This window comes from Lepisosteus platostomus, chromosome 11, assembly GCF_059453375.1.
Source record: "Lepisosteus platostomus isolate fLepPlt1 chromosome 11, fLepPlt1.hap1, whole genome shotgun sequence".
NCBI lineage: Eukaryota > Metazoa > Chordata > Actinopteri > Semionotiformes > Lepisosteidae > Lepisosteus > Lepisosteus platostomus.
The window spans coordinates 13,114,300-13,126,214 of NC_142621.1; the positions used below are offsets into that span (position 1 = coordinate 13,114,300).

General features: G+C 32.9%; 1 protein-coding gene across 1 annotated transcript; it reads left to right on the top strand.

The window, feature by feature from the left end:
- Nucleotides 1-206: 206 nt before the first annotated feature.
- Nucleotides 207-8,252, top strand: LOC148652016 (thiamine transporter 2-like). The gene is made up of 5 exons (XM_088598485.1): nt 207-433; nt 1,726-2,500; nt 3,724-3,916; nt 4,772-4,913; nt 5,348-8,252. The coding sequence occupies exons 1-5, from the start codon at nt 284-286 to the stop codon at nt 5,516-5,518; spliced, it is 1,431 nt and encodes a 476-aa protein (XP_088454611.1). The 5' UTR covers nt 207-283; the 3' UTR covers nt 5,519-8,252.
- Nucleotides 8,253-11,915: the final 3,663 nt, after the last annotated feature.

Here is an 11,915-nt window from a genome sequence, read left to right on the forward strand (position 1 = left end):
TGTACCTTGCAAATGTATTCCTGTGTATCTAAATCAAATGAAATAAGGGGGCTTTTATCCATGCATTTGATGGAAAAACAGGTAGATAGACTATCATTATATTTATGAACTAAAGACCTTAAATTCCTCCTTGAACTTATCTCCACTTTCCAAACATCATAATCAGAGGCTATTATAACGTGACCACTTGAAAGAAAAAGCTCTGTTATAGAGTGGATGGAATAGCATTGCCATGAAAATATTTTCTCCAAACATCTAAATCATCCCAGAGGCTTCAGAAAAAATGAATTGCTGGAATAATTTACAAAGAAGTGGGTGGGCTTACCCCACTTTGGTCCTCTGTGTATATGGATTTTTTACTATGATGAGACCAGGAGAACCCTTCCTTACACCATATCTAATTGGACCATTGAAAAACCTGACAATTCAACAGGTATGTTCATATAAGTTCTACTACTAGAAAGTGCTACTAGAAAATCTGAAAACTTCCTTTTATAAGAAAGTGCTTCATTTCGAATAATTAAATAATTAAACTTGCTTTCTTAATTTCATTTAGTTTTTATAATGTCAGTATAGTGTTGCTTGCAGAGTTTACCTATTTACAGAATTTACAAATACTTTAGCACAAGTAATACAAAATTTGTAAATGTCAAAGGTGTGTTTAGGCTGTTATTGTGTAACAACATTTTCCAGTTTTGGACAAGTGCATTATTAGTCCTAGGGTTCTAATAAAATGTTCTCACAAGAGAAACACAGACTGAAATAAAAACATAGAAAAGACTGAAACAAGGGGAGTTCATTTATTTAGCCCTTTTTGTAGTTAATGCAGCAATTTTTTCAAATCAAATGTTTGAATTTTTTATGATCCCTTGGTGTTGTAATGATTTCAATTTTTTGTTTTATTTCTTCTGTTTTGTAAAATGTTTCATTACATTAAATCAGCATATATTATTAATGCCCACCCATCTCCCTTTCCTTCAGGATCTGGGATTGCCCCACACAGTACAGTAAGATGTTAAAAATTGAAAATAAACATTACAAAACTAATTAAAAAAAAACAGTCTCATCTGGTTTCTCTGAAATTATTGATCCACAATGCTAAAATGCTAGGTTTTCTATTGATACAGTATAAATATATATTCATGATATCACAAACATGCACAGATGTTGGTTTTCAAAACCCAGCCATCTGTTTTTTAACAATTGTACTGTACTACAAACATTAGATGTTGCTATGCTTTTTATCTCAAAGGGATGTTGTTCCGTTCATCTGACTACCATTTTTCCCGCAGATTCTAATTTATATGTTCTCCAATAAGCGTAGCTTTTGTTGTTTTTAAAAGTAATGTAGCATATCCAGGACCAGTAAGGATACTGTAAGTTGCCAATCTTAAAAAAAATCATCTGTCTAGAGGAGTAGGACTTATTTATATATTTATAAAGCCATCTGGAGGCTCCTGGTTTGTTTACTTATATTCAAATATGTCCTGTATAAATATTAAAATGTATATATTCTATGCAGTTATATATTATATTATTATATATTATATTTTGTTTTACTTCTTTTGAAAATATTCAACACAAAATTGAAAATAAGATGTACACCTACATACATTAAGCTTAGTTTTTTCAAAACTTTCTCAATTTTTTTTCTCGCAAAAACTGATTTTGCAGATGTTCATTATTTTATTGCTAAACATTAAATTAATTTAATTTCATCTCTAGGTTTCCAGACAAGTATACCCAGTATGGACCTACACCAACTTCCTGCTGTTGATCCCCATTTTCTTGATGACAGACTACCTAAGATACAAGCCTGTTATTGTTTTACAAGGACTGGGGTATGTGGTGTGCTGGCTTTTGCTTTTATTTGGACCAGGAGTTGAAGCCGTCCAGTTTGCAGTGTTCAGCTATGGCATTGCAACAGCATCGGAAGTGGGATATTTCTCCTACATATACAGTGTTGTCAGCTTGGAGCATTACCAGAAAGTAACCAGTTACTGCAGAAGCACAACACTAGTGGGTTATGCTGTGGGATCAGTTTTAGGTCAGCTGCTCGTTTCCTTAGGAAATGTGTCCTTCTATTGTCTGAACGTCATCACTGTAATTTCACTTGCTATAGCATTCTTTATCTCTTTTCTGCTGCCTATGCCTCAGCGAAGTTTACTTTTTCATGAAAACCATCTTGCAACCAACCACAGCATCGATATTGTGCCAGCTGTCCCCTTAGACTCTGGGAATGTTTCATCCAGCTGTATAATCTCTGATGAAAGGAAGAGAGATAGAAGCAGCTTTTTGAATGGAATTTATCAGCTATGGGTGGATTGTAAAGAATGCTTTTCATCAACAAAGCTCATTCCCTTCTCCTTATGGTGGGCTATGGGAACATGTGGTTATTATCAAGTTATAAGTTATGTGCAAGTTCTCTGGTCCCTCAAACAGCCATCAAAGAATTTTACCATTTACAATGGTGGTGTTGATGCATTTGCTACATTTTCAGGTAAGTAATTGCTTTTTGCTAAGAGAACAAAATCAATTTTATTTTATTACAAAAGAGCTGCATACAGAATATGTGAAAACATACAGAAATATACAGAAACTGTGAAAACGTAAACAATTTCCAAGGTATCTGAATTGTTACTAGTCTATGAGATCCTTAAACAACTTTGATCCTGTTTAGTGGTAGAAGAGTAAAAATACAGTAACATTATTATGGATTTTACAATAGAACTTTCCTAATGAATAAACAAAGCCACAAATTCAAATGAGAATAAATCAATAGTCTAGTTGAACATAAAATAGCCTTTTGATTTGTTTCCTGAAATGTAATAAATGTAATTTAAATATAAAGAAATATGAGGGCAGAAAGATCTTTCGAAGTCGACTAAAGTTTCTTAATAAAAAAATATTTGTATTTGTATTTTAATAAATTTAAATATTAAAAAAATTAAAAAGGCAGCATGCCTTTTATATGTTCTCCCCATGTTAATGTAGGTTTCCTCCCACAGCCCACAAACATACTAGTGGGTTAATTGACGTGTTAGAAAACTGACCCTGGTGTGATTGTGTGCATGTCTGTTTATGTCTGTCTGCCCTGTGATGGACAGAAGTCCTGCCAGTGTATACCCTGCCTTGTGCCCTAACACTCCCCTGCAGCCCTAATATGGATTACACGGCTACAAAATGAATGGATAAAGTTTTAAAATAATAAAAAAAGTATATGTTTTTAGTGATGTAGTTCTAATAAAAATTAAAGCAATATATTAAGACATCATTGGTGCCCCTAAATTTTAAATCTAAAAATCCATATAGTATATTAAAGTTCTTAGATCTGGATAATACTGTACTTAATTTTGTACTTTGAATAATCTCATTGTAATCATTCTATTAATTTATTCTCAACTGAACTAGGACAATATATTGAATGCTGTATGTCCATAAAATATTTTGTGATATGTAATATTTTTTTATTTATGTAGGCAATAAAAACTGGCTATGCATTAAATGATCAAAGAAGCATTTCTGCTTTGCATTAGACTGAAAAGACCCTAGGCAGTCACATGGCAGTTTTTTGTTAGAAAGTGAAGTCCTATCCATTTATTTAGAGATCTGTGGATACGTACTACTGTACAACTGATTTCTAAAAGCAGGCTGAGTGTGGGGTTCATATTCATATTTTTTATTTCACTGAAAATAAGTTTGCTGTTTTCTGTCAACCCACAGGTGCTGCAGCCTCCATTGCAGTTGGTCATATAAGTTTTAGTTGGTCCATTTGGGGAGAGCTCATGTTGGGCTTATTTTCAGCTGTGAGTGCCGGTGCGGTTTACCTGATGGATCTTACTGCAGACATCTGGGTTTGCTATACTTGTTATGTGGTTTTTAAATCATCATACATGCAGCTAATAACAATTTGCACGTAAGATAACATTATGAATTAATAGTGTTATGTACCTCACTAAGGGATTGTTTATATTTTCCAAGTTAACATGTCTTGTGAACGGTGTCTTTTTGCTTCCAAGACCTTTAAGAAATAGTTAATGTGCAAAATTCTTACATTATCTGCCTTAGTGTGTACTAAGTAATATTAACAATGGCTTATAAATAATGAAAACATACTGTATAAATTGCAATACAACTATCAGAATGGTGATCTGTGTCAATGTGAACAGAGAAGAATTCTGTTTTAAAATGTTTTTGTTAAAAGTAGTTAAGGATTTTTAAATGACTGAAACTTTTAGCTACAAGTCTTTAAAATGAGATCCAGCTCCAAAACATACGAGGCATAAAAGATTTTAATCTTCACTTTATTACTTAGTAAATTACAGAACAGCATTTAGTTGCATGTTTCATATTCATGTAAAAAAAGACTTTTGCCTTTTAATACTAAATAATATGAGTTTAATATATTTACAATAGCTTCATTTTCAATTAGACAAACAAAGAATTTAATAAAATATTTCATATGAAACTCATTATACAGTAGGATACCTCAAATTCATTTTAAACATTTTAAACATCCTGTTCATACTGTGGTATGCCCATTTCATTTTGAGACATCCCAAAATAACTAATAGATTTTATTTTAGATAAAGATATTTCATTAATATTAATTCAAAACAGATAACTTTTTATTTTAAAGTTTGAAATGTTCAAATATCATTAACTTGATAATGTAAAATTATTCTTATTAATTTTAAAGTTGACATTAATATCTAAAATTATTCAGAGATAGCTCTTAATAGATTAAATGTACTGAAAATTCACATTTTAGTTTTCAGATTGCAAAGACTCTCAGTAAGGAACGTTATGCCTTAATGTTTGGGATCAACACCTTTGTAGCAGTGACCCTCCAATCCATACTCACTGCAATTGTGATCAATACAAAAAGCCTCCATTTAACCATCACTTCTCAGGTAAGTCAATTAAATTAAGTAAACATAACAATATAATATTTTAGATATTATGGAAACTCACATTAAATTAATTAAGGCAAACATGCATTAACTCTCTTGTTATATGACAGCACTTCTTTGTGTAATTAAAAGGCATGATTAAAGCATAATCATTACAGTAAAATAAACGTAATTTATTTTAGTTAACCAAAATAAGATACAATTTTAAATCTATACAGATTTTTGTGTTTTGATTATTCTAATTCAATGTGTTTAATTAGAGATTTTGATTTGGTTTTCACAGTAATATTTCTTCAATCTGATTTTCATAACTAATTAATGTTCCATTTTATATCTGCATGATATACAGTAATAATAAAAGATTACTTTTCAAGATTATTTTATAATCTAATACATAACAGACTTGTTTTTACCTTTGTTTATTTCTTTTTCAGTATTTCGTCTATGGCACATATTTTGCAGCTGTTGCTTTGGTTTTCCTTACCAGAGGAATCTACTCTGTGTTTTATGTGAAATGCAGGATGGCAGAAGAAAATATCACTGGTGATACAATTAGTGAAAGAAATACCACTATACCTCAGAGTGCTCACCTGGATATGTATTAAATGTGAAAGTACAGAGTTTCTTTTAATCAGAAAATAGTCTTTTCATGATTACAGTTATTCAATGACATTTGGTTTCACAATTTTATCAGTATATTTTCCTCAAGTATATTATTTTGAACCAAAGAATGCTAACCTCATTTGTTTCTCAGACTAGAACTAATATTTGATTTTGCAGTTCGTTTTGTGATTGAAAACATTGTGATCACAGAGAAATGTAATTTCTTCAAATGGTCACCAGAGGCTGCTCAAACTTTTTTTTCCCACACACTTTATCATTAATAATTATATTAACATATGGAAACCTTTTTATTGTATCATCTTCTTTTTTCATTACATTATAACAAAATAAGTGTTGGAACAATTCTATCCCCAAATCAGCCTGGCAAAGGTTTACAAAGCCAGTAACTTGTAATTATATCAAATACAATTGTACGCATGTTCTTGATTAAAACGGATAATATTACTGTTGTTACTTTTATAATATTTAAGATACAGTACTTACTCTAATACATTACAAATTTTGTCCCTAATGCCTGGATTAATTGTTCCTATGAAATAAATAAATCTTATAGACTATATGGTATTTTCATGAAAGCATACTGTATCTGATAATATACTCATTGTAAGGAGCATAAATTATTGAATTTAACTACATTGGCGGCATAGTGGTTAACATTGCTGCTTCACAGCACTGGGGTTCTGGGTTCAAACCCTGGAGTGCTATCCATGTGGAGTTTGTACAGTATATTCTTTCCATGTTTGCATGGGTTTCCTCCAGGTGCTCCACTTAAAACGGCTTCACACTACACGACTTTTCCTAGGATTTTCAGTTGTAGCCTTCATTTACATAATCAGGGCAGTTGTATAGTGTGACACCCTCAGCGATTTAGTCATAGCACTCTTAACAGCCACTACGACTCTCTGCGACTCGCTATGATACAATCAAACTGGTCGTAGGGGTGGGCTCTTGTGTCTGCGACAGTCAACATCCAGTGAGCACACAACTGGAAGTACAATGCATACAATGCGGCTGCAAGGCAAGGAAAGTGTTTTGGACTGTGCAAATGGAGGATAGGCTCGTAGAACTTTGGAGCCAGCATAGATGTCTGTTCGATGTTTCCTGTTTGTCGTTTAGTGTTTGTTGTTTGTTTACTTCCGAGCGGTGCTCCTCCTCTTATTCCTTTGTGCTCCAAATTGTTTGGCTGCCAAAATGAGGCGACCTCGCAGTACTTTCGGGCCCAATATGAGATTTCGAACCGTGATGAAAAGTAATGAGAGAATCGTGTAATTAGTCACCCCCTGCAATTCCAAGTCATATAATTTGACACCCTCTAGGACAGAAAAGGCAGCTAGATTCAGCAATTGCAGTCGTTAAATTTGACATGTTCTCCGAGTCGTGTCATGTCGAGTCCTGTAGTGTGACAAAGGCTTTAGCTGGTAGGTTAATTGGTTTCTGGGGAAAGCACTGGCACTGTGAGTGTTTATGTCTGTGTGCACTTCAGTGTACAGGTGTCCCATCCAGGGTGTAACCCATTGCATGCCGGGATAGGCTTCAGCTTTTCCACAACCCTGTTTTTGATAAAGCATTCAGAAAAATCAATGGATGGGTAGATAGACTGGGATACATGAAACGTCATCTACTGTATGTTTGTAGTAAAAATATTTCATGAATTTCATGTACTGATACTTCCATATGAGGCAAAACAATAAAATGTAATTCATATGATTTAGATTTTCCATCTTTCTTTCTGTGTCACTTCTGCTTGTAAAATAAAAAAATGAAAAACAAACATCATTTCAGTGGAAATAATTCCTTATTGCTTTAAAAACATGAGTAATAAAGACAAACTGCTGTGCTTCTTGGAACTTGACATTAAAATAGCTTGTACACCAGGAAAGCTTTTTATATCGTTCTCACAGTACGTTTTCACAGAACAGTAGGGAATGATGCTGTAAATTAGTATCCTCAGTAGCGCAAATGGTTTGCAGTGATTGAAAGCTTTAAATATCAAAACTTTTAAGCTCTATACAGGATTTGTTTTTTCCATGAACACATCTGGCTTTTTAGATCAGTTAGTTTGCAAGGCCTGTTCATTTCCCAGAAAATGTATGACAAAACCAAACTATTTTTGGGAATATCATAGAGACCATTAAGTGATTCAAGTGTATTCGAGTAAGCAGATTTGTTTTTTACTCATTATTTGTCACCATATAGCAAGGTAGTTAAAAATGATTTTTTGTACTGTAAACAGAATTTTTCATGAGAAAATAAAAATAAATATTCCAGCATATTATATTTTCTCGATATAGGCTAAGAGCCAATAATAACCAAAGAAATAATAATGAAAATGGGATGATATTTATATATATATATTGATGGTATCTGTCTGTTCTCATTATGTTCGTGTCTATTTGTGCCTCGAGCTGCAGTTTCTTGCTACCTCCCAAAAAGGCTGTCTTGGTTTGGTTGTTTATCCAATTATTTGGCAGCCCTGTGATTACATTTATAAAGATTTAATAGCATGAATAATAGTACTGTATTTGTCAGTATAACAGTCTTCAGTAGTTCAGGTGGGTAGCTGCATCAGCATGCGTGGGCTGCAAAGGAACTACAGGTTGAGAATCCCTTATCCGAAATTCCTGGGACCGAAAGTGTTGCGGATTTAGGATTTTTATATTTGCATCTATAAAATGGGACAGCTGGGATGGGACGCAAGTCTAAACATGATATCCATTTACATTTCGTAATGTAGCTTATACATATACCCTGAATGAAGTTTTATATAAATTTTATATAATTTTTTAAACATAATACCATCAGAAAGGTAAGATATCAGTCTCCACCTACAATGTCATGTTTTGATTTAAAGGTTACAGTACACATACGCCATTTGTATTTTATTTTTTACTATACAGGTATTAAGTTTTATGTAAGGTATAAAAACAAAGCATTGAATATGATTACAGGTAAATAAAATGAAAACTGAAAAAAGTCAGCATTTTATTTTTAAAGTAATGTACAAGTAATGACGCTAGTCAAGTTACACTCATACATGGAGGTGAAATTCAGATCTCACGTAAAAATAACGTTTTGTACTTATTGTACAAAAAAACAAAATAAAACACGATGATCACTGCTTACAAACTTGAAGATAAATGCAGCCCCAGACATTACAACTACATCAGGTCCGAGAAACTTGAGGGAGAGGGTACGTCATCGATGACATCACTGTGAGCTGGAAAGTTCGTTATCATTATCCACCTATGAGATCTTCATTTTTCGCTCTATGTAATGTTTTTCTCTTTTTCATTAACTTTTGTTCATCACTATCAGCATAGAACTTTAACAGTTTGTCCTTTTGTTTCTTCAGGTCATAGGTAGCAGTTGTTCCAACACCAAACTCCTCAGTCAGACGCTTCACACTTACACTGCTGTCAGGTTTTTTCAACAACAACAACAGCATTAAAAAAACTTTTGGATTTTGGAGGTTTTCAGATTTGGGAATTTCGGATAAAGGATTTTCAACCTGTAGTAATAGGTTTATTCCATGATGAAAAGAGAAGAAACAAAACATAACGTTTCGGCTGTGGAGCCTTCTTCAGGTGTGAGCCTTTATTCAAGGTGGCTGCTGAGGTACAGTATTGTGGCAAAAGGAATATCTTCTTTCTTGCATTTCCCAATCACTACACAAATTCATAAGAACATGGCCTCAGTATTTTTCCAAATTTTAGTGCCAAATCTGATTTTTCCATAACTTTAGGAATCTTTCCTATAAGACAGTTATTGTAGGGTTAGGGTTAGTCAACTGTAACCATTTTAATCACATTTCTCAATGTGAACATTGTTATCTACTGTATGTATATCCTTTTTAAGCATGATTCAATAATTTTATTTAAATTATATTGTGAATAAGGTTTAATCCTTTTTTTGTCATTTTACACTTTTACTGTAAGTTTTAGTAATACCTAAGAACAGGAGACGTTCCAGCAAATGTCTAATACATTCTTTATTAATAATATACAAAGATTATTACTGTAAGGCTGTTACTATGTTACTACAGTATGTACTATAGTTATTACTAATGAACTAAGAACAATAGATTTTATTACTGACAAAATGTAACAACTAATTAGTCATCCGAGGCTGTCAAACAATTTAAGGCCATTATGTTATTAATACATAACTAATGCTATTCTATGTTAGTGTCTCCTATTCTGAAATACTGTATTAAAAACATCAGTTTAAACAAACTGTTTTTAAATTTAATATTTTTATTTGTTGTGATAAAAAATGTGTTTATTGCCAAATACTATGCAATATTCATACCTGTATTGGTACTACAGGTATGGTAATATTCAAGTAGTTGCCAGGATACAGTTCTTATTCTATGAAGTTCAAAGAAAAATGTGCCACCTCTGATACAGTATACAGTATGAGACATAAAAGAGTAACACTGTTCAAGTCAAGAGATAAGAATGGGGTTCCAATAACGACAGGTACTTCTGGGGTCAAAACAAATTATATGGAATGCATAGTTTTAAGCTTGAAAAGGCAAATTAAAGTTCATTTGGAAACCTATGTAATACCTTCTTTTGATTGATAGGTAGCCTTTATAAAAATAAACACAGTACATAACTGAGTTTTTAGAAAAAGCTTATTTTTTACTGTTGTGGTTAGTTTTGAAAGTAGCAGCAGATTACTAGTTGTGATGTTTATCCTGTTTTAGCACTGTTTCAACAGACTACTACAAAATTGACCATACAAATTCAATTTCAGTGTTAACTACAATAGGCACACCAGCCTATTCTAATACTTAGTATCTATACAGTAGCTAATATAGTATGTATAAGCATACATATTCTACTAATAAGCATCCTTAATTAAATTATTGACTTGTTCTTTTAATAATGCATTATCTTAATAATGATTATAACAGTGAGGAAAAATATGACCTATTGTATGTCATTCTGTCCCCAACTCATCTTAAATTACAATTCTAATTTGTCAAAACATGATCATTTCAGATGAAAGATTCAAGATGAAGGTTCATTCTCAACTGATATCTAAAACTAGTTATGCATATATCAACTCACCATAATTATTGAAAGAATGAGTTATGATGATAAGAATGGAACTTGTGACATTTCAGACATGAAATATGCATGAACATTTCAATGGAAAATGATAAGATTTGGCATAAGTAATAAAGTATATGGCACAAAAATTCCATCTCTTGTATAAATTTTGTTATAGAAGTGCTGTGTAAGACACTCAAATGGATAGTCTAAAAATTCTGTTAGAAATAAATTAATTGAAGAACTACTGTATATTTTAATAATTGTATTCAGTTCTATCTTTAAAAACTAAAAAAATCACAGCAATCAAAAAGAGAAATATTGTGAATGGTATTAAAACAATTTTCTGTTTTAAATGTATTGCATTTTGCAGTACTTTATAGATAGCAATATACATTATTTTCACATTAATTCAATGTCATTAATCAGTTGGTTTTTTTTAACAAACTGTGCTGTGTTACGCCACACCCCTGGAGGAATCGGCATTCCACCTCACATTCCAGCACAGTTCCCAATTAGCCCTTTTCCCTAGCCTATTTAATGCTGCCTCACACTCTTCCCTGTGCTCAGTATTAGGGTTTTCCTGGCTAGAGCTCCTCCCATTCTTATTGATATTTATTACTTGGTTTTTGGCTTCCTGACCATGGTTTGTTCTTCGTCTATGTCTCCTGGTTTTGGTTTTGGTACTTTTGCTCTCGTTCTGGTTTTGACTCTCGGCTTCCACGCGGTTTACAGCTCCGCTTCTGGTTATTTGTACTTTTGCACCAACTAGTTTACCTTCGGCTTTCGGGCCTTGGATTGTTCTTTTGACTGCGCCTTTTGGAGTTTCCCCTGGTTTTCTGCATAGGGTCCTCACTACTAATTCCTAACATGCTGTCAGCATTAATCTGTTTATTGAATTGGAAAGTTATTTGTTTTTAACCACCACTTGTGTCTGTGGCCATTGCTATATGAAAACAGGATACCATAACTACAATAATTTAAGGTGAAGAATGATGAGCTTGAACCTTGCCTGAGCAGCTCAAATTCAATATTTTCAAAACAATGTGAATTCAAAATAGAGGTTTGATAGCTTGTTCCACTCCTCTCGGTATGTCTGCTTAGATATCTACAGAATTCGATGTCAAAGTCATACAGTAAGTTGTTTAGCACAGAATCACATGGCCCTGAGATGTGATTCTGAGATGAACAGATTTGTAAAGCCTGTTAAATTTGTTTTTGAGAATGTGTGGCATTTCATGTACGACTTAGCTCCTAGCACAGAAAGACCCAAAATACAAACAGCAGCACATGCCAGTGCTTTTGCCATTGCCTAGAGGAA

Coding starts and splice junctions, on each gene's coding strand:
- LOC148652016 (XM_088598485.1), top strand. CDS start 284: ATGAATTGCTGGAATAATTTACAAAGAAGTGGGTGGGCTTACCCCACT. Junction 434..1,725: donor AAAACCTGACAATTCAACAG/GTATGTTCATAT, acceptor TTTCATCTCTAG/GTTTCCAGACAAGTATACCC. Junction 3,917..4,771: donor CAGCTAATAACAATTTGCAC/GTAAGATAACAT, acceptor TTCACATTTTAG/TTTTCAGATTGCAAAGACTC.